We start from the raw sequence: 21,053 nt of genomic DNA on the forward strand, positions 1-21,053 counted from the left end.
ACACTGTGAATATTTTACCACAATTAAAAAAAAACCTCAGTATGTGTGACAGTGTGAAATAATTCACCCGCAAAACCTTCTGAGCACTTTCCTTCCCTCCCACACTTGCTCTGACTCCCCCTGGCCTCTACCCGTCCGAGCAAGCCACTCCTTCAAGGTTAGAAGTGACCTTCACGCGCTGGACCCCATGGTCAGCCCTGAGCGCCACGGACACAGTGGGTCCCTCCTTCTCCTGAAGGCCCTGCCGTCCCGCGGCCCGCAGGACCCCAGATCCCTGGCCTCCCCCGCCACCCTGCTTCCACCGCGGATCCCTCCTCCCATCCATGAGCACCCCCATCTCATGGTTTTTTTTTGTTTGTTTTTTTTTGCGGTACGCGGGTCTCTCACTGTTGTGGCCTCTCCCGTTGCGGAGCACAGGCTCCGGACGCGCAGGCTCAGCGGCCACGGCCCACGGGCCCAGCCGCTCCGCGGTATGTGGGATCTTCCCGGACCGGGGCACGAACCCGTGTCCCCTGCATCGGCAGGCGGACTCTCAACCACTGCGCCACCAGGGAAGCCCCATCTCATGGTTTTAAACACCCTGTCTAGATGCCGACAGCTCTCCAATCCTCATCTCCAGTCCAGACCTTCCTCCTGAATTTCAGGGCCGCACGGCCACCATCACTTGGAGTCTAACTTGTATTTCCCTCAGTCTTAACGCGTCCAAAACTGAGCTCCACGCCCTCCCCTCAGACCCCCTCCACCGTCGGCCGCTGCACCTGATGACCCGCTGTCCTGGGCACCAGCCAGCTGGGAGCGGCCACACGTACCCCCCAGACCCGGCCGCCAGAAACCCACCGCCCGATCCTCACGGGCCCAGGGCGACCACGGGCGGCCCAGTTAGAGCCGGACCAGCCTGTGGCCGCGAGTGCCCACGGCTGGAGGGGCGGAACCCCCCACCTGTGCCACGTGCACTGGAGACGCACGCGCGGCCCAGGTGCATCTTCCCGGGAGCTGCTCTCCATCACGGCTCGCTGCTTTCTTAGTTTCTGGATTCGTCGGCTGGGCATCCACTCACCACAGGGCCAATTACATCAACTACAGCTTCTGATTTTCTGCATCCCTGCTGCCCCCCCCAGAGCTGGCCCGTTTTCAGGGGAGGCGAAGGCTCCCACTCCCCTGTGTGATTCTCCCACACAGGCCACCATCCCGGAGCCCACACTGCTGCTACACCTTCTCATGCAATGGTCTAGCCACTACCCGTGGCCTGATCGTCCCAGGGCCAGGCAGCCTCGTGCCCCAGGCCCGCCCGAATCACTCCAACTAGCCGGCCCTACACGGTCTGCCCCCCTCCCCCGCTGCCCTTCCCTCAGAAAGCCCAACAAAGACGGCGGTTTCTGTTCACCTTCTGCCCAAAACCTGGTGCTCCCCACGCGGCCCCGCGTGGCAGGCGTGCTCCCTTCTCTTACAAATCTCTCCGTGTCTCCACTCCAACACCTCCATGAATCAAACGTCGGCAGCAAACAAATCAGACAGTGACCCCGACTAACACAGAGGCTGCTGGTTCTTCCAAAGGCCTCGGACCCCCCGGACAGCTCTCGCTGTTACACTCCCCAGGCAGCCTGTCAGCTTCGCCCTCCAGCTCGGCAGTGGGCTCCCACTGCTCTCCACCGGCCCCTTCAGTCCCTCCACCCGGGAAAATCCTTTAAAAGCTGCATCGGGTCCCATCCCACCTCTGCCCACACCCTCCGATGCCTCTCCTCCTTCTGAGTAAAGCCAGAGCCCTGATCCCGACAGCGACCGACAAGGTCCCACAGGCCCCGAGGCTCCTACACACCCCACGCCGCTGTCCCCTCTGCCTGGAGGGCTCACCCCCACACGTCTGCGTGGCTCGCACCCACCTCCAGGTCTTTGCTCAATGTCACCCGACCGTCTTTTCAACCAGCGCAACCCACAGTGGCCCCCAGCCTGCCGCACCTCTGCCTGCTCTTCCCCTGTAACGCTTGTCCCTCAACATCTAACAGACACGGATTCTTTACTGTGTCATTGCCATATATCCCCCTGCTGGGACATAGGCCATTCTCGGGGTCCGTCACGTGTGGACGTGTCACAAGCACCCAGGACGGCGGTCAGCACACAGCAAGCGCACCTGGGGGAGGTGAGCACTGACGTGGGAGAGGCTACCGCCGCCCCTTCTCTTTACTTCCCAGGCTCTGAGGTTCCAGACGGGGAGGAAGTCTCACCGGCTCCGTCCACACACCAGCCAAGCACCAGGCTGGCATCTCTACCCCGACATTACCCAGTAGGTAACCCCGCTCCGCGGGCCAGCTCACTAGCTTGGAGGCCTCGCCCCTAATCACGCAGATGTCCCCCCGTGTTGGAATCCCCTGCGGGGGCCCAGAAACCTCCACAGCCACAGGGCCAGAAAGGGGGTTGGTTTCTTCTAACAGAACCGCTTTGCTTTAGAAATAGGACAGACTCACTGCTTAAATACCTTTATTATTTTTTAAAAATTATTTGGACATTGATAGCTCTGCAAAATACTTCTCCCGTCCCAAACCCTCAAACCCTTTCCACATGTACTCCCTAAAGAAACAAAATACTTTTTGCCCATTCAAATCTAATTTTTAAAAACATGTAAGATTCAAAATCAAATATTACTTTTCTTTCCCAGAACTCGTTAGTAATTTTAAACCACAATGCACATACTCAATGGCATTTCTTTTTAAAAATTAGCTTATCTGACTATTTATGAGGAAAAAAAAATCAATTCAAGGCCTTAGAATATAAATTCCCTGTTTCTGAAAGCAAAAGACATTGAAAAGCCCCCTTTGCTCCCCTGCAGTTCGTGCCGTGCACATCACCACAGAGCCAGCAGGCAGATGGACCGTCTGCTTCACGGGAGGCATCGCTTCGTTACCGTGGGACCGCAGCTGAGATGCCGTCGAGTCTGAAAGGATGGGTGGGTGGGAAGGGACGACATCAGCAGCAGTGGCGAGGCTGAGAGTGCGGGGTGGAGGGCATCTGAGCAGAGCAGGAGCTGAGTCCTGAGGATGGGGTAGGGGAGATGGCAGGGAGTGTGCATCTGCCCTCGTTTCTCAACGATGAATACAAGGGTCAACCAAAAACACTGCACATAGAAGCAGAGGCATGTGGGTTTACGAGAAGGCCCAGGAAAGAATAACCTGGGCTGGGGATGACCGCCCGAGCTCCTTCGGGAGCTAAGTCAGGGCAGGTGGTCTGGGAGTTACTCAGGGGATGTGGAGACCACCCCTTCTGCATCCTCGACAGACAGGTTTGTACGAGAACCAATCTTCATCACAGGTGTGTCCCAAAGAGCTGGCAAAGGGTACCACTTCTTCACCCCCGAACACCGCTGCACTTGACCCCTGGCTCAGCAAGGAAGCCAGCCCACAACAAAGCCCGGCCCGCCCGGGCAGCAGCGCCGCGCAGACACCCCGCCCTGCCCGCTGGAGGACGCGCACGCAGCCCCGACAGGCTCCAGGCGGACCTCACCCGCGGCATTCTGAGTGGCACCTGAACCCTTCCAGGAGCTGGTTACACCCTGCGGCGCTGGCCCAGGCCTTGTGCCCCCAGCTGGGATTGACCAGAGCCAGCCACTCCACTGCCTTTGGGAGTTTTAAAATCTGGGAAACATTTCTGACTCATCTCTGGAGACAGACGTGAAGCATCTCTCCAATGCAGCCACCAGGCAACTTTCCAGGGGCCCCAGGCCCTGGCCTTTCCAGGTGCATCCCTGCAGGGAGCTTCAGGACCACACAGCCCAGCGGCCCTGACACCCACCCACCACCTTCCCCAACACTTCTCCTTTAAGGCTTCTCCTGACTCAACCTCAGGAACATACAGTACGTACGTCAATAAACGAAAGTCACTTCTTGGGAATAAGAGATTGCCCCACCACGCACCTAGACGGAAGGGCTTTGTGCTTTCTTACTCCGCCCGTGGACATGCACCTCGCGTTTGTTTTGCTCCCGTGGGTTAAAATACTACCTCGTTGTTAAAGCTTTCCCTCCAGTATTCTGAGCAAGTCTTGTAAAGCACCAGCAAATGCCAATCCCCCAAGCCCTGCCCACATCTGCGGGCTACAGCGGATGCCACGCTATGAGGCTTTCTAAACATTTAAACGACACAACTGCACGCGCACGCGCACAGACACACACACACTTTGGCACGTGAGCCTCGAGCTCTTTGGGAGTGCTCATATGCTCCCACCCCTCCCCCACGCCAACGCTGCTGAGCTGCCTGACGGGACAGGGCGCCACGAAGCACTGCTGTTCTGAGTAGCGAAAGGAGGACGCACAAATGCTAAACCGGCCCCCAAAACGGCTCTCACGTTTAGCGCTGTGACTGACGCAATGCTGCAAAACTTCTGTACCACATGACCAGTTTCAAACTGCTGGCTGATTAAATATACATTTACAAATAGATATAGGTATAAAAACTACTAAGTCAACATTTGCTGTTTTCAATGTGAAAACGATAAAATGTAATTCTGAATAATTGTGCATTTGCCATAGGGTCCTTGTTCAAGGGACCATAAAAATAATTTTGTAATAAAAAAACCTTTTTTTTTTTTTTTTTTTTTTTAAGTTTAGTATTGCCCTCAAGTTCAAAAGTTTGGAGCAAACGTGCTGAGTGAGCAGGACGGGAATCTGTCCCTGCCAGGGATCGGGAAGCCTTAAATCCTGTGACCTGGACAGCAGGCCCGGGGAAGCTGCTGGCCACTGACTAGCTCAGCGTGAGCATCCCAGGGCTGGCAGTGCCCCAACCCCACCGAGCGATCGGCCACCTCCCTGCACAGGGCTCCGGGGGCACACGGCTGCTGGGCTCGGCCGTCCCTTGAGCTACCAGAGTGAGCAACCGGGGGGCGGGGGGCCTGGTGGGGCCCACTGAGCACCAAGGCCGAGGGGGGCCGGGGCTGGAGGGGGCGTGGGGGAAGGGATGTGCGTCTCAGTGATACAGAAGTCAGCTGTGCAGGAGGAAAAGTGCATTTACGGTAGCTTAAAAACAGCTTAAGACCAAACTGCCACAGAGAGGGAAGAGGAACCGAGGCCGCCCTCCACCTGCCCTCGCCGGTCGGCCGCACGCCTCGGATGCCGTGGGTTGACATTCATGCTTTCTGATGCGAGTCTGCTCGTGAAGAAACAGGAACACACGTTCTCCTGGTTCTGGCAGGTACACAGTTTTCTTGGCAAATTTCTTTTTTGCCAAGTTCAGTTTATCTGGTTGCTGTCCCGGACCGCTGTCACCGGAATTCGTAGATGGGCGCGCTGTGTTCTGGAACATGAGTGAGATTGAGCGACTGATACCTGTGGGGAGGAGAGGAGGGTGGCGGGGGGGGGATCGTCAGAGCATCCTGAAAACCAGCACAGGCTGTGGAACCTGCCCCGCCGGCGCCCGCAGAGCCCATGCCTACATGAAATGCTGGCTCATCTCAGACTCCGTCAGGGGAGCTGAGCTTGGCCTTGTTTCCATTTCTCTGGTTAATCCCCCTGGACTACGCAGAAGACCTGCCGTTTGTGGGCCCCGCTCCAATCCTGAAGCAACGACAGCCTGTCTCAGGAAACGAGAGGCCAAGTCCTCTGGGGGAGGGTGCAGACCAGGCCCTCCAGCCCTCCCCACCGCCCTGCTTCCCTCCGAAGCCGTGCGACCTGCAGAGCAGAGATCCGGAGAGCTTGGGATCGATGACGTCACAGCCACCCCCCCCAACCTTAGCGACTTCATCTTCCTTCTCCCTAGACGCGGCTGCTAGAGCATCCGAGAGCTCTGCGGGGTGTGCGTCCCCGTGACGGGTGCTCCGAGGAGGGAAGCAGATGAAGGATAAATGGGGCGGGACGGTCCCCACTCGGGGATGCTCAGTGTGTCGGCTCCCCCCACCCCATCCACAGAAGAGGGAGGAGCAGCACAGAGAAGAGCAGTTTCTCTCTTACCCAAAACATCAACAAGAAGGGACGATGGGGGCTTCCCTGGTGGCGCAGTGGTTAAGAATCCGCCTGCCAGTGCAGGGGACACGGGTTCGAGCCCTGGTCCCGGAAGATCCCACATGCCGCGGAGCAACTAAGCCCGTGCGCCACAACTACTGAGCCCACGTGCCGCAACTACCGAAGCCCGCGCGTCTAGAGCCCGTGCTCCGCAACAATAGAAGCCACCGCAGTGAGAAGCCTGTGCACTGCCACAAAGAGAAGCCCCTGCTCACCGCAACTAGAGAAAGCCCGCGAGCAGCAACGAAGACCCAACACAGCCAAAAAAAAAAAAAAAGGAAAAGAAAGGACGATGCATTAGCCATCAGAACCCTAACCCTAGGCCTTTGCACCCAGTGGGATGGCTGTAATCCTAAATGTTGGGAAGGACACGGGGAAACGGGAGAAGCGGAACCTTTGTGCATCACTGGTGGGAACGTGAAAAGGTGCGGCTGCTGTGGGAAACAGTTCCCTGAAAAGTGAAATATAGAATACCCCGTGACCCGGCAATCTCACCCCAGCTGTGTGACCAGAGGAACTGAAAGCAGGGACTCAGGCTCTTGCACACCCACATCCACAGCAGCCGAAAGGTGGGAATGACCCACGTGTCCACCCACTGATGAACAGATAAAGACAAGGTGGTCCATCCACACGATGGGAAATCACTCAGCAATATAAAGACGAAGAACTGACACACACCGCAACCCGGGGCCCTTCAAAGCCGACGCTCAGACACAGAGGGCACACGGTACGCGGCCCATTGGCACGACACGTCCAACAGGCAAACCTGCACTTAGAGAGCGCAGCTTAGTGGTTGCCTGGGGCTGGAGGGGGCGGGGAGGTGGGGTGACAGCTCAGGGGGTAGGGCTCCCTCTCGTGCCGACGAAAACGTTCTGAAATTGAGCGCGGTGATGGCTGCGCAACTCTGTCGACACGAAAGCCCACTGGACTGTACGCTTCCAGTGAGGAGACTGCACAGCAGGTGAACTGTATCTCTGTAAAGCGGGTATTTTTAAAAGGATAGGAAAAGTTTTAAAAACTCATTTGAAAGCTGAACAGGTGTTGACACCCCAACAACGGCTGCTCCCACAGAGGCCGGGGCTGCATGGAGCCCCGGGCACTTGGTTGTCGCTGGGTAGCCCCACGCAGCGTCCCACAGGAGCCTTCAAAGTGTGCAAAAGTCGCGAGGAAATAATTTCCACATTCAGAGAGGAAATCAGGTATTTCATGATACCGTCTGCCCTTCAGGGATAACGGGGCACTCACAAAAGCTCAAGGAGCCACGAGAAGGCCCGCAAAGGTGGCAAACACCAGCCCTCGGGTGGCACGCGGCCGTCACCGGGGCAGAGGCCCAGGGCAGGGCCGACCACGCCCGCAGGCACCGGTCACCGGCCGGCACCAGGTGGGAGCGTGAGCACAAAATTAAAAAGGCCGCTGACAGCCAAGTTCCCGCTGTCCACAGCAGGGTCTGACACTTCAGTTACTGAGTAAACTGGGGAGGAATAAATACAAGACCCGCAAGATTGAGATAAACATAGCTGACAATACTTGCTGCTTGAAAGCGTTTAGCTGTGAGTTCCTGTGCCCAGAACTTCATTTCTTTACCTTGTTTACACTGCCCTGTGGACGGAAGCGAGCCCCTCGAGACACGAGGCCGTGGCGGCCGGTCCTTACCATTCCGAGCTCCTGTGGTAATAGTAGCCCTCTATGGAGGCCGCCGACTTCTGGAAACAGATGTAGTAAAAGCCGGCAAAGGAAGCACCGCTGATGTCCTTGATCGTGTGGTCCGGGACCAGGAACTGCTCCTGCACATGGATGGGGACGGAGGGTCAGCGCCGGGGGCTCCGGCCCCCCAGGCCTCCCTGCCCCCTGCAGGTGGCTTGTGGGCAACTGTGAACCCCCGAGCCACTCGCATGTTCAACCTACGAACACGGCCACCACGTGTCGAGGTCACCGGGGTCAGAGCCAAGAGTGGGCGCCGTGGTGCCCACGCCTCGAGAGTACATCACAACCTTCCCACCCCTGAGCCGCCGACTCACGCTTCTGCTGCACCCCAGGAACCGTCGCTAGGCTCCCGGTCACCTTGAGAGCCGAGGGTCACTTCTATGGCCCGGGCCTCACCCCGAGGGCAGGTGGAGCTCGCTCGCCCTGGGGACCCCCCCATCAGCAGCGGTCAGAATGGTGCTGCTCTCCTCAGACCCTGGGCAGAGCCAGCCCCCTGGGGGGGCGAGGTCAGGGCCCGCAGGAGGCCTAGACGGCCCACGGGGGAGTCTCCCTGCGTGAGAAACTCTTGGAGACCAAGCAACTCTCCTTCCCTTTCCCCAGTCTCTGAAATTGTAGTTTTTCAAATTAATTTTGAAGTAGAGTCTCACCCGACACTTCCTTTAGTGGGTTGCTTAGCTGGCCGGCGGCGAGGCGGGACTCAGGTTTTCCCCCGGCACCTGCCTGTCTGCCGCCAGTGCCAAGCCCCTGCCCCAGTTCTCACCATAGAAACACAAACCGGGAAGGAGGGTGCTACAGGCTTCATCTGCAGGAAAGCTGGCGAGATTTCACCTAAAGCGGCTTTTTCCTACAGCTTGGGGGTGAGGGGCTGGAGGTGGGTGTAGGTTCTCGCAGCGATTTCACACACTCGCCTGCTGAATTCAGTACCCTGTGGCTCTAACCCAGGAAATGCCGGAGGGGGCAGCAGAGCCGATCCAGTGAGCCCGGCCCAATGGGGTTCTCAGGGGCTGGGGGAAAACCCAAATTCTGTCCCCAGCCCCGTGTTTCCTGAGCTGGAGGGACCGGGGGCGCCGTGACGGCCCACAGCCCGGGCGAGGTCACTTAGGGGCTGAGACGATGGGGGTCTCCTGAGTACACAGGACACTTGGGATGACCCAGTCTGCAGGGTCGCCGGAGAGAACAAAGGGAGAGGACACAAGAGCGTGGAGGGTGCCGCCCCAGGCCTGGGTCCCGCCCGGAGCCGTGCCTGCTCCCCACGGAGAGTGAGAATGGGCCTGAGGGGCCTGGGACCCAGGGGCCACACCACAGGTCGGCACAGCCGGGCAGCCTTACCTTCCACCTCATGAAGACATAGTCCCCACTCTTCAGCTCTTCGTAATCAAAGTCGTCTGAATTAAACGATTTTGCATACTGATAAAAAGCCAGAAACTTGCCCTGAAAGCCAAAAGCAGAGTATGAGAATGAGGGACAGAGGGGGTGGCAAGTGTGCTGGGCCGGTGCAGTGGTCCCTCCAGGGCGAGGCGGCGGCTGGCGGGCAGGGAGCGTCTGGTCACCCCATGCACTGGGGCCTGGACCCCGGGGCAGACGCCCGGGCCCTACGCCTGCCTAGCTAACGCGCCCAGGAAAGGCCGCTGAATGGGGTTGGATGCACCCCCGGGCCTTCTCTCACACCTCACCCCAGACAGACGCAGCCGGACGATGAGGGACGGGGTCTCCGTACATCAACCAACGGGGGCAAAAACTCAGGCTGAACCAGCCTGTAGTGCGGGGGTTGGGGGGAGTTAGTAAAGTGGGGTCCCCTGACAACGCAGTGGCCTGGCGGCTTGGGGCCAGCTAGCTGAGACCAGAAACAAGTAACACTTGGTTACGGCAACAAAGCTGTACCTTTATGATCATGTTTTTGTTAAAAAAAAAAAAAAAAAGTCCATATACTCAAAAGAGATTTAGGAAAAGGTCAACCCCTGTTTTAGCTTTAGGTATTCGGCATTATAGATGTTTTGCTTTTGTTTCCTCCAAATATTTAAAAATAAGTATGTATTAATTCTATAAAAAAAAACTCCTGAATAAAAAGTTAAGACAGAGAGGTATTAAGTCATAGAATCTGTCACACAGATATTTTTATTCTAAGTAGATTACGTGTGAGGAATCTTTATCGTGATAATGGTAATCACCATAATCTTTTATCCCTTTATCATAATACCCACTTCAAATCTCATTCAGGAAAACTCGAGGGTCAACTACAGTGTCCTGACCACAGTGTGCAGTAGACATCGTGGCTCCCCAACAGACAGCGGGGCACTCAGAGCTCCTGGGGCCCACGTGGGAGTCTGGGAATCCCACGTGGGGAGAGGGCATCGGGAAACCCTGAGTCCTGCGAAGGCAGCCAGCGCTCCTGGAGGGAAACCGTCCACATGCCCGACCTCGCACGCCCAGCAGGCCGGGGCCCAGGGTGGCCTTCCCGGCCCCTCTTTCACTCAAAATAGTTCAACCCAGCCTAGGAAGGCTGGAGTCCGGGTGTCTCCAGCTCTAACGAAAGGCAACGGGAAGTTCGAGCTGCTCTCCAGGTTCTTCACCTGCAGCCAACCAGCCTCAAACTGAGTTTTCATTGGGCCTCAAAGACCTTCCTTTTTGCAGGACCAATTTGAAATGGAAAACAAAGTTGGAAGGAAGACAGGCCGTGTGCTCGCTGGGCTGTGCAGGAGACGTAGGTGCCAGGCGGGGAGAGCCAGCCAGGGCGGGGCCTGACAGCTCCCAGGGGTGCTCCCCGACAGCGGCACCTTCCAGGCTCCCCAACTTCCAGACGCTCGGCCCCGTTCGTACTCTGTTAGAAACACAGGTGGCCATCTATCTCAGCGTCTGCTTGCTCCATTTAAAAGCTCAAGTTTAAATTCAATCGAAACTCAGCATTTGATAGATGTTTCTTTCCTAACTCAAGTATGAGAAAGCAGCTCACCTACAAGGACGCTGACTCAGAGTGTCTGCAGGAGGGGCCCCCCAGGAGACCGTGGGCCCGGAAGCAGGAGAGCGTGTACACAGCCAGGAGTGCTGGCGGGGACAGTGAGTTGCTCTGGAATCTCCACTACTGACACCTCATCCTGGGTGCTTTAGGGGTGAGTGCACTGGACTTCCTCGGTGTGAAACCAAAGTTCATCCTCGCCACAGCCAGCTAAGCCAAAAGACTCTAACGACCAGCTGAGAAATGGGTTTTTAAAGACACAAGACTCGCGTGGCCCTGGCGAAAAGGCCCGAGGAGGAGCTCTGAGCTGTCTTGAGGAGCTCACGGCTGCGAGCACACACCCGTGCTTGACAGGTGCGGGCGTTTCCAGGGGCGGAGCGGCCCTGAGGTCCTGCTCGTGAGGGGGAACCGCGCCTCCGCCCCGGCCCACCCTAAAGGCAGAGGCCGTTCGCAGGCTTCCCCAGAGCAGAGGCAGCGAGAAAGGAACAGGGGCTGGAGAGGGACGGTGCCACGAGCCCCCGGGGGCCCAGAGCAGAGGGGCACTCACCCAGTGCTTGCGGTCAACATCCTCGTCTGCATCCCACTTCCGGGTTAAGAAAGGGTGCTTTTTGCTGATTATTTCTCCTTCAAAGAAGGTCGTGAGGGTTGGATACTCCTATGGTAAGAACCCAAATGTCAAACATGACGTCAAACAGCAGTTGTAACCTTTCACAAAGGAAAAAACCAACCTCGCTGTAATTTCTCCCCAAAACTTTGCAGAAATGACCGCCACACTGCTGAGCAACCACCCAGCCCAGCGACGCCCGCGGCCGTGGAGGGAGCCTGACGTGAAGGGGCTGGGGGAGGGGGTCTGTTGGATTCCGGGGCCTTTGCCAGAATTAGAGAACCCTTCTTTGGCGCACTTGTTAAGGGCTGATGGCTCAGAGAAGATATTTGGACAGGTTATTTCTGAATACAAAGCAGATGGTAACTCGATAGGTTTTACTTTCCAAGGCGAATACCCAGAGAGGCTCCGAAATCGAGCTCCGTCTCCCTCGTGCCGCGGCTCAGCCACTGCTTCTCAGACTGGCTCAGCCTGTCCCTTTTACGCCGACTCTTCAGCTTCGGGGGGCGGGGGGAGGCTGGTAGAATACCTTCCTGTATTAGGCATTCGTATAATTCTATCGCACGAGCTAAGACAGCTTATGCGACGGGAAACATTGATAAATCACGGCGGCCCTGGGAAGTCACAACGGCTGCAAAAACAAATAAGCCGTCATCCTGATTGGGTGCTTGGACTACTCCGGGCAACCTTGCTACTTGTTCCTCTGATAGTAAGGAGGCACTAAAGATTTTGAAAAACTTAATGAAAGAACAAGTCAACATCGTAAGAAAGTGTGCCGTTTCTCTGCATTTCTAGAAACCAGCCAACCCACCTGCCAGGTGGCCCCTCAGCACCACCCACCCGCCCGGGTACCTCCCGAGGGTGCGGTGATGACCCGCCGCCTGGCACAGCAAGGGTCACCGCCCTAAAATCCTAGGACCATAGAGGTCCCGCTTTCTTCCCACCCCACGTAAGCCCCTCTCGATCGGCATCAGACTTAACTACCCGTTTAAAATAAATCTGTTCTCATGGCTTTGCCACTTCTCCGGCTCGCCTGCCACGTGGACCGGGGCTTCCAGAAAGGCCGTGGCTGCTTTACCGCACACGTCCAGGCAGCCTGTCCTCGTAGCAGTGAGCTCGAAACACTACAGATTTGCCACCCCCCGAAACCGCAGCCCTCACCCCAACACTGGTGCTGGGTTCCTCAAACAGATATTTATAGATACAGAGTGAAGAGATTAAAGAGGAGATAAGTTCCTAAGTGGAAACCTGATTTTTTTTTTTTTTTTTGAGTTACGTGGGCCTCTCACTGTTGTGGCCTCTCCCGTTGCGGAGCACAGGCTCCGGACGCGCAGGCTCAGCGGCCATGGCTCACGGGCCCAGCCGCTCCGCGGCATGTGGGATCTTCCCGGACCGGGGCACAAACCCGTGTCCCCTGCATCGGCAGGCGGACTCTCAACCACTGCGCCACCAGGGAAGCCCGGAAACCTGATTTTTAAAGGTATAAGCCAATCTATACTCATCCGTTTTAGGAAGGACTGCTAAGGGAAAAAGTTCTGTGTAAGCTGACAGCGGACTTGAGGCGCTAAATAAAAAGCTATAGACAGTATATTGACTTCCTGAGTTTTATCAAGACTTCCCTAAAATAGAAGGATAAATGGTCAAGTCCTCCTATCATAACACAAAGAACATACTTATGTTCAAGTCACGAGTTTTCCTAATAAGTGATTCTGCGCCGACTTCTCTCTCAAATGTTTCAGGCAATCTACCAGGGTGACCACAAGGTACCCACAAACTTCCAAAATTAAATAAAATAAACACCTAATGAATGAGAGTCATGTGCACAGAAGGAACCAAAAAGACAAAGCCTCTCACAGGGCAGGCGAGGACATTCGAGCCCTGACTACAGCTGGCGGGGGAGTCACAAAGGGGGCGGGGGGTGGCCAGCACCCCCCGGGGGTGGGCTCCCTGTGCCAGGTCCCACTCCCCTCACTGATTCCAGGCTCCCTGCCTGGAGGTGGCTCCAGCTTTCCGTGAAGACCTGCCTTCCGGGGGGTCCACGTTTGACTGGCCAGTAAGTCAGCGAGAACTTCTGAAACCAGCAGTAAACGAGCACCTGGGGCTCCGGACAGTGTGACCGGCTCCCTGGTTCAGCCTCGGGAGCGTCCAGAACTGCCTGGAGAGTGCGTGGCAGGCCTGACCATGACACCCCCAGGCTGGGCTCCCAGGCCGGGTGCCAGCCGCCTCCGCCGGGCCTCCCCGGGGACGCCCCTCTCCCCGCGGGTGGCTGGCTTGGGACGGCAAAGAGAATGTTATTTGACACCCATTCTCACAATTCTGGGATTTAATTTCCACGAGGCACACAGACTTCAAAAACTGTACTTATTTGTGAATGTAAGGCAGATGAGAGGCAATTTATGTCCAATGTAACAGTGAATTTTCCCTATTTCCGTACAGCCGAGGAAGACCGTGACTATGACCCAAACCGTTCGGTTACATTAAAGCAAATCACATATTTGATTGTTCAACAACTATAAATGGAAAAGCAAACCAAAATGGTTAGCTGTGTCTTATAACAGGTGTAAAACCAAAGAGTCACCACCCTTTTCTGCCTTTACCAATTATCCACAGTGACCATGTACTAGATTTGTAACTTAAAAAACTGTTAGACAGTTGTACAATGCTGTGACTATACTGAAAGCCAACAGACTGTACGCTTTTTTTTTTTTTGGCCGCGTGTTGCGGGATACTAGTTCCCCAACCAGGGATGGAACCCGTGCCCCCTGCAGTGGAAGTGCAGAGCCCTAACCACTGGACTGCCAGGGAGGTCCTAGACTGCACACTGTCAATGGGTGAATGTACGCTATGTGAATTATATCTCAGCAAAAGGACTAAAAAAAGTTATTAAAAAAGATGAATTCACAGACTCCTGACGCTCGGGCAGGACGAAGGGCCTCAGGAAACACAGCCCTCCTCTAGTAAAAGGCGGCTTCAGGCGGGAAGGGCCGGGCCCAGGGAAGGGCCAAGCCAGCACCCCATCCCCTCAGAGGAGGCTGGCTGTAGGTGGCTCGGGGGTGCTTCCCTTCATTAGCGCCACCTGCTCCTGGTGGGACGTCCACAGCATTTCCGTACACGGTTTGTGGATTTTTAATCCTACTTAACCATTCGTACAAAGCTTCCTGTGACCATTTGGAATTGGTGTCCACATCCCACGTTACAGATTTTGCTGGTTTCCTTATGGAGTTAAATGTCTATGTTCTGCGCTCAACAAATGTGTTTGGCCACCTAAGAGTTGAGCATATTCTGTTTCCTGTGTGTCTTCTTGGTTTTTTTTTTTTTTTTTTTTTTTGCGGTACGTGGGCCTCTCACTGCTGTGGCCTCTCCTGTTGCGGAGCACAGGCTCCGGACGCACAGGCCCAACAGCCATGGCTCATGGGCCCAGCCGCTCCGCAGCACGTGGGATCTTCCCAGACCGGGGCACGAACCCGTGTCCCCTGCATCGGCAGGCGGACTCTCAACCACTGCGCCACCAGGGAAGCCCGCGGGGGCTACTCTTTGTTGCGGTGCGCGGGCTTCTCATGGCGGTGGCTTCTCTTGTTGCGGAGCATGGGCTCTAGGCGCAAGGGCTTCAGTAGTTGTGGCTCACGGGCTCAGTAGCTGTGGCTCGTGGGCTCTAGAGCGCAGGCTCAGTAGTTGTGGCGCACAGGCTTAGTTGCTCCGTGGCATGTGGGATCTTCCCGGACCGGAGCACGAACCCGTGTCCCCTGCATTGGCAGGCGGACTCTCAACCACTGCGCCACCAGGGAAGCCCTCCTGTGTGTCTTCTACTAGCACAAACCCCCGGGTAAGAACCCTTCTTTTTGCTGTCATTTTCTACCCCGACTTGATTGGATGTTTTCTAGAGGAGGGAAGAGATACCTTTTTGTCTCAACAACAAATTTCACAGATTCCCAGACTCCCGGTGGGGAAGCAGGAGAACAGGAGGAACGGGGGCGACGCAAACAAGTGTTTCCAGACCGAGGAGGACCAGCCTTGTCAGGTCCCTCGGAGCCTCCCACTCACTGACCCTGCGTCTTCCCCGGGAGACAGAGCAGGCTCCTGGAGCTCTCACCTCGCAGATGAGGAAACTGGAATGGACGGAGGTGACAGTCGTGGGGCCAGCAGAGGCGGCGCGAGGATGCCCGCCAGTGCCGCCGAACGCCGCGGCCCCCAACCCTCGGCCGGGCGGCGCCAGGCCCTCCTGCTGCCCGCTCACCAGCAGGAAAAGAAAGCACACTCTCTCTTGCCTCCGATATTCCCAGGAATTCTGAGGTTTAAGGTGGTTCAAAGAAAGGAAAACACCTACGTTTCCGAACTGCGAAGACCTCAGTCCTCGGAGGAATGATGCTCGCCCAGAGGCTGAAACTGACCCATGACGGTGGCAGCTATGTTCTTACTATGTTTGTTTTCCTCAAAAAGGATTAAAGGGGCTTCCCTGGTGGCGCAGTGGTTGAGAATCTGCCTGCCAATGCAAGGAACATGGGTTCAAGCCCTGGTCTGGGAGGATCCCACCTGCCACAGAGCAACTGGGCCCGTGAGCCACAACTACTGAGCCTGCACGTCTGGAGCCTGTGCTCCGCAACAAGAGAGGCCGCAACAGTCAGAGGCCCGCGTACCATGATGAAGAGTGGCCCCCGGGCTTCCCTGGTGGCACAGTGGTTGGGAGTCCGCCTGCCGATGCAGGGGGCGCGGGTTCGTGCCCTGGTCCGGGAGGATCCCGCATGCCGCGGAGCAGCTGGGCCCGTGCGCCATGGCCGCTGAGCCTGAGCGTCCGGAGCTCCGCAACGGGAGGGGCCACAGCAGTGAGAGGCCTGCGTACCACAAAACAAAACAAAACAAAACAAACAAACAAAAATAACAAACAGTGGCCCCCGCTTGCCACAACTAGAGAAAGCCCTCACACAGAAACGAAGACCCAACACAGCAAAAATAAATTAAGTAGTAAACTCCTACCCCCAACATCTTCTTTAAAAAAAAAAAAAAGGATTAAAGTAAAATCAGTAGCGTTGGGCACATGGTGACCTGTTTATAAACGTCAGCGGTCTGTGAGTCTGCGTGCTTTCCAACAGGACACATCCAAACTGCCTGCTCTACGCTCCCCCTGCAAAACCACACTTAGAAATGGGGCTCCTGAATCAGGCCTGAGGAGTCGAGGTTGCTGGCCCTTCAGCACCGAGGCCCCCTCCGGCTCCTGCCCGTGGGAGGGGCACTTACCTCAGTAAGGCCTTTGATCTTCAGATACCCACAGAGGTACGAGTTCCCCGTGTCCACGTGCTGAAAAGACACACACAGCCTCGTTACCAATGGAGGGTCCAGCAGGAGACAGCAGGATCACGTCCGGCAGGCAGAGGCCCCTTCGAGGCCAGGGCAGCAGGCGGGTGGGGGGCGAGGGAGCCTGGAGGCCGGCTCGCCCAGTGCAGCCCGGGGCTCACAGGTCCTGTGGCACGCTGAGTGTTCAACATTGAGTGAGGCCTCATTTAAGAAACTAGGAACATTTTGTGGCATTTACCAGATCTGGGGACCCAACTACTTCCAATACACCATGAGTCAAACACCAAGGCAGTGCTTAAAAGCTGCAGTGAACTCAGCCAGCCAGACGAAGTCAGCACCAAAGCAAGAGGGCTTCAACGAAGCTGGGGCGGTCCCACCACCCGCTGCTGGGGACAACGGTCTCCACCCGAAAACCACCACAGCCCTGCAAACGTCCTCACCTGCTGACCTGGGCATCGGACAGCACCGAGCAGCTGATCCGAACTCACAGGGGTCAGTCAGGAAGTTGTGTTAAAGGACACACAGCTCTAACCCAAGGCCTTAAGTTTCAAGGATGCAATTCTCACTGAATTTCAATATAGTTTGGGGTCTCACAGCTGCCAGAAAGGGTATCAGGTGGCAAGGATACTTGCTAATAAGATTAAAAACTGCACTGTAAATTGGCTAACACTTTGCATGGATTACCACCTGCTCAAGAATCAGAATTTCATCCTGGCCTCCATCCAAGCATGTGTCTCTCCCTTTCTGCCCAAATTGATCTTGATGAACTCAAACCCACCACAGCGCAGAGAGCTTCAACCGAACGACGGGCCAGCATCTCAACGAGAAAGATAACAAGGCAAGTGCTCAGCAAGAAGGTCTTGCAGCACAGCTGTGTCCAACAGCTGCTCTTTTTAATATTCCTTCCACAGTGACCTGGCCTTCACTTCACTCTTAGCTTCTTGGATGGCAGAGGAGAAAGAAAGCAATCACAGTGACAAAACAACAACCACAAAAAGAGCAGTCAGAATCTTACAAACGTTTGAGGAACTCTTTAAACTGGAATTTCCAAAAAAAAAAAAGGCACTCCAGAAGCACATGAAAAGAGGCCCAACATTGTTAGCCGTCCCGGAAGTTCAAATCAAAACCACAATGAGATACCACCTCACACCCACTAGGATGGCTACAATCAAAAAGAGGGACAATAACAAGTGTTGACGAGGATGTGGATAAACTGGAGCCTCAGACACTGCTGGTGGGAATGCAAAATGATGCAGCCACTTTGGAAATCAGTCTGGCAGTTCCTCAAATGTTAAACAAATAATTACCATATGACCCAGTATTCCACTGGTAGGGAGACGTCAGGAGAAAGGAAGACGTATGTTCACATAAGAACTTGTACGTGAATGCTCACAGCAGCGTGTTCATAACAGCCCCAGAGTGGAAAAAAATCCAAACACCCGTGGACGGATCAATGGATAAACAAAATGCTGTAGATCCACACAGGGGACTATTAGGCAACAGTAAAAAGTCAGGAAGCACTGCCACCTGCTATGATGTGGGTGAACCTCGAAACACTGTGCTCAATGGAAGAAGCTAGACAAGAAAGGTCACGTTATTGTATGACTCCATTTACACCAAAAGTCCAGAAGGAGCAAATCTCAGGTGGAAAAAAAAAAGGGGTTGCCTAGGGTTGGAGGGGCGTGACAGCTAAGGGTTCTTTTGGGGATGATGAAAACGTTGTAAAATTAGATTGCAGTGACGGTTACACAACTTGTGACTACATTAAAAAACAACTGAATTGTACACCTTACACGTGCGAATTGTGTTAATAGGTGCATCGTATCTCAGTAAAGCTGTTACGAAAAACAGAAAGAAAACAGGAAATAAATGAAGTTACAAAAAGCATAAGTATTCTAAGAAGGCTGAGCCCGAGAACCCAGTCCTGGCTGAAAAACCAGATGATGGAGCTATTCACACGCCACTGACTGTCTCCACGATGGACAAGCCGCTCACCAGTCCGGATACAGGGCAGCATTCCTGGGTGAGACCACTGCCCCCACCACCACTCCAAGGGGCCTCCAGCCACCGGCCAGGTCCTCCACTCGAGCCGCCCTGGGACCTACCAGTCGTGCACCAACTCAATCCCCACTCCCAGCGGTTCACGAGGAAGTTGGCACCTGACAGGAATTCAGAAACAACACACTAAGGAAAGGGAGGGGAGCTGCTGCAGTAACCAAGGCGAACTTCTCTTCTGACACTTGGCTACCCTGCCACTTGTCTCCGACCCCATCCTAAACCATCAAACTCAACAAGGGGCACAAGTTCAAGGTCATTGAAAACATGATCCTCACCGGGGATCTCACTTCTAGAATTCTATGATTAGCTGCAAAAAGTAAAAAGGCCTGTAACTTCCTACTAAACTCTCACATTTGAAGCAAAAGAGAAGGGGGATTACCACATTAGGCATCTCACCATGAAGACTGAAATAACTCAGCCACGGTACTTTTTTTTTTTTGGCCGCACCTTGCAGCTTGCCGGATCTCAGTTCCCTGACCAGGGACTGAACCTGGACCATGACCGTGAAAGCACTGAATCCTAACCACTGGACCGCGAGGGAACTCCTACTATTTTCAATTACAATAAATATCGTGGCTCATGATAGATATTTAAGTTTATAGACCAAAGACACAACACGGAAATGGAGTTCTCCCAATCAAAAGAAATTATCTATTCCCACAAAGCAGTAAGAAAAAAGAGGCTGATGAACGCTCTGCAGTGAGTGGAAAGAAAACACATCCACAACTGTTTTTTGGGTGGGAGAACTACTTGCTCAGAAAAGAGGCTGTTTAAGATTTAAAATTATTAAAGGGCAAAGGGCAAGCATAAGGAAAAGACACTTACTACGTTCTGTCCTCACACAAGACCTCAAAGCTTCTGGAAAGCCTTTCAAGAGGACAGATGTTTGGGGGGGCTTCTGGGAACAGCTTAGGAGGTGAGCTATCAGACTAAGGACAAAGGGGCAAAGGGAGGAGGAGGTGGGTCCTGATGCAGGTCTGGGCAGCTAGAGAGAAGGAACAGTTTTCTAGGAGGGAGAGAAAAAGGAGTATCAACCACTGCCAATCTCCTTGGGCTGGGAAGAAATGTCAAGTGTGCTCCCATTTGCATGAGAGGGGTGAGGTGCAGGAAAGGGCCGGGACAGGTGAAGCTGCAGTTCCAAAGCCATTAGGGGCTGGCAGCAGGTTCTCAGAAATCCAGGTCAAATGGGGGGGAGGTGGGTGGACACGGGAAGGAAATACCGTATGAGAAATAAAGCAAGTGAGTTACATTTCCCAGTACATGGGTATCAGAGACTGGGAGGAAGCCCTGGCCCTGTCGATCAAAGTTAAGAACACGAAAGAGGGTCCCCTGGAGCCCGGAAGGAGGAGAACAGAGGTGTAAGACAGGGAGATCTGGGCAGACAGGCCAGGGAGACCGGGAGTAGCCTGGAAGTGGCCAGAGGGCAGGGGTAGGGAGTACGAGAAGCCTGGGCCAGGAAGAGACTAGGGGTTGGGGGGCTAGGAAGCCAGCTTCTTAACAGACGATGAGGAGCCCACCCAGGATGAGGGCCCGGTCTGGGGGGTGGGGCAGGAATCAGGGTAGGCTGGGCACTCTCAAGCTCAGGGGCTAATGGAGGGAGGGGGCTGAGGAAGTCCCCCAAGGAGGAAACCCCAGGAGAAGGAGGCGGGCCCCAGAGCCTGGGCTTCCTGGGACCGAGGAAAACGTAGGGAGCAGCAGGCACGTCTCAGGCCTGGGAGGGTCCCGAGTCAGGGGGAACCACTGGAGAGCTCTTCGGGGTCCGAGAAAGGCTAGAAGGAGGGCTGTTCCTGGGGCGACAGGCCACGGGGAGATAGGGCCGGGTCTGAGGCCGCCGGTCCCCGGCTCTGGCCCGCAGAGTTGGGGTGCGCCGGAGTCTCCCGGCAGGCCCGGGCAGGAGGCCCGTCCGCGGCCGCGGGCTCGAGGGGGCGGCGGCGCGGCCCGGCCAGTGGGCGCCGCGAGAGGCCCGGCACCCGGCTCACCTGCAGCACCACCTCCACGTCGTACGAGTTACCCTTGCTCTTCTGGTGGCCGCGGAACTTAGAGCCGCTGTAGAGCAGGCTGGTGGCCACGCCGGGCTGCTGCGTGTTGATGGGCGGCGGCGGGATGAGCGAGGCGGCGGAGGTGGCCGAGGCACCGGCCGGCGGGGGACACTCGGTGCGGACCGGCATCGCGGGGTCCCCCGGAGCCAGGGCTGGGGGAGGGGGAGGAACCACCGCCGCGCGGGAGCCGAGGAGGGTGGCCGGGGGTAAGGCCGGCGCGCGCGTGGGGCGGGAGGGGGTCTACCCGCCGGCCGCCTGCGGACTGAGCGCTCCGGCCGCCACCGGGACCCCGGGACCTGCGAGCAGGGCCTCCGGGTGCTAAGCGAGCCCCCTCCCCGCCTGCGCTCGCACACACACCCCTTCCGATTGGCTCCGGCGCGCCGGGGGGCGGGAGCAGGCTAGCGCGGCGCTTCTGCCTATTGGCG

The 21,053-nt window shown here is 55.9% G+C and overlaps 1 protein-coding gene across 3 annotated transcripts; it reads right to left on the bottom strand.

Annotated features, from left to right (window-relative positions):
• Positions 1 to 2,458: 2,458 nt before the first annotated feature.
• GID4 (GID complex subunit 4 homolog) lies at positions 2,459 to 20,986 on the bottom strand. Of its 3 annotated transcripts, none has more exons than XR_004481787.2 (6): positions 20,569 to 20,986; positions 16,475 to 16,534; positions 11,186 to 11,293; positions 9,015 to 9,116; positions 7,566 to 7,765; positions 2,459 to 5,309 (listed from the first exon to the last, which is right to left on the bottom strand). XR_004481787.2 is itself a non-coding variant. In XM_033422704.2 (6 exons), the coding sequence occupies exons 1-6, from the start codon at positions 20,755 to 20,757 to the stop codon at positions 5,246 to 5,248; spliced, it is 654 nt and encodes a 217-aa protein (XP_033278595.1). In that variant the 5' UTR covers positions 20,758 to 20,986; the 3' UTR covers positions 2,459 to 5,245. The 3 variants fall into 3 exon arrangements, 2 of the variants coding, with proteins under 2 accessions (XP_033278595.1, XP_033278596.1); XM_033422704.2 differs by having other exon boundaries at positions 7,635 to 7,765; XM_033422705.2 differs by lacking the exons at positions 2,459 to 5,309; positions 7,566 to 7,765 and adding an exon at positions 8,115 to 8,905 and having other exon boundaries at positions 8,966 to 9,116.
• Between the last annotated feature and the right edge of the window lie 67 nt (positions 20,987 to 21,053).

Source organism: Orcinus orca, chromosome 19 (assembly GCF_937001465.1).
Source record: "Orcinus orca chromosome 19, mOrcOrc1.1, whole genome shotgun sequence".
NCBI classification, from domain to species: Eukaryota; Metazoa; Chordata; class Mammalia; order Artiodactyla; family Delphinidae; genus Orcinus; species Orcinus orca.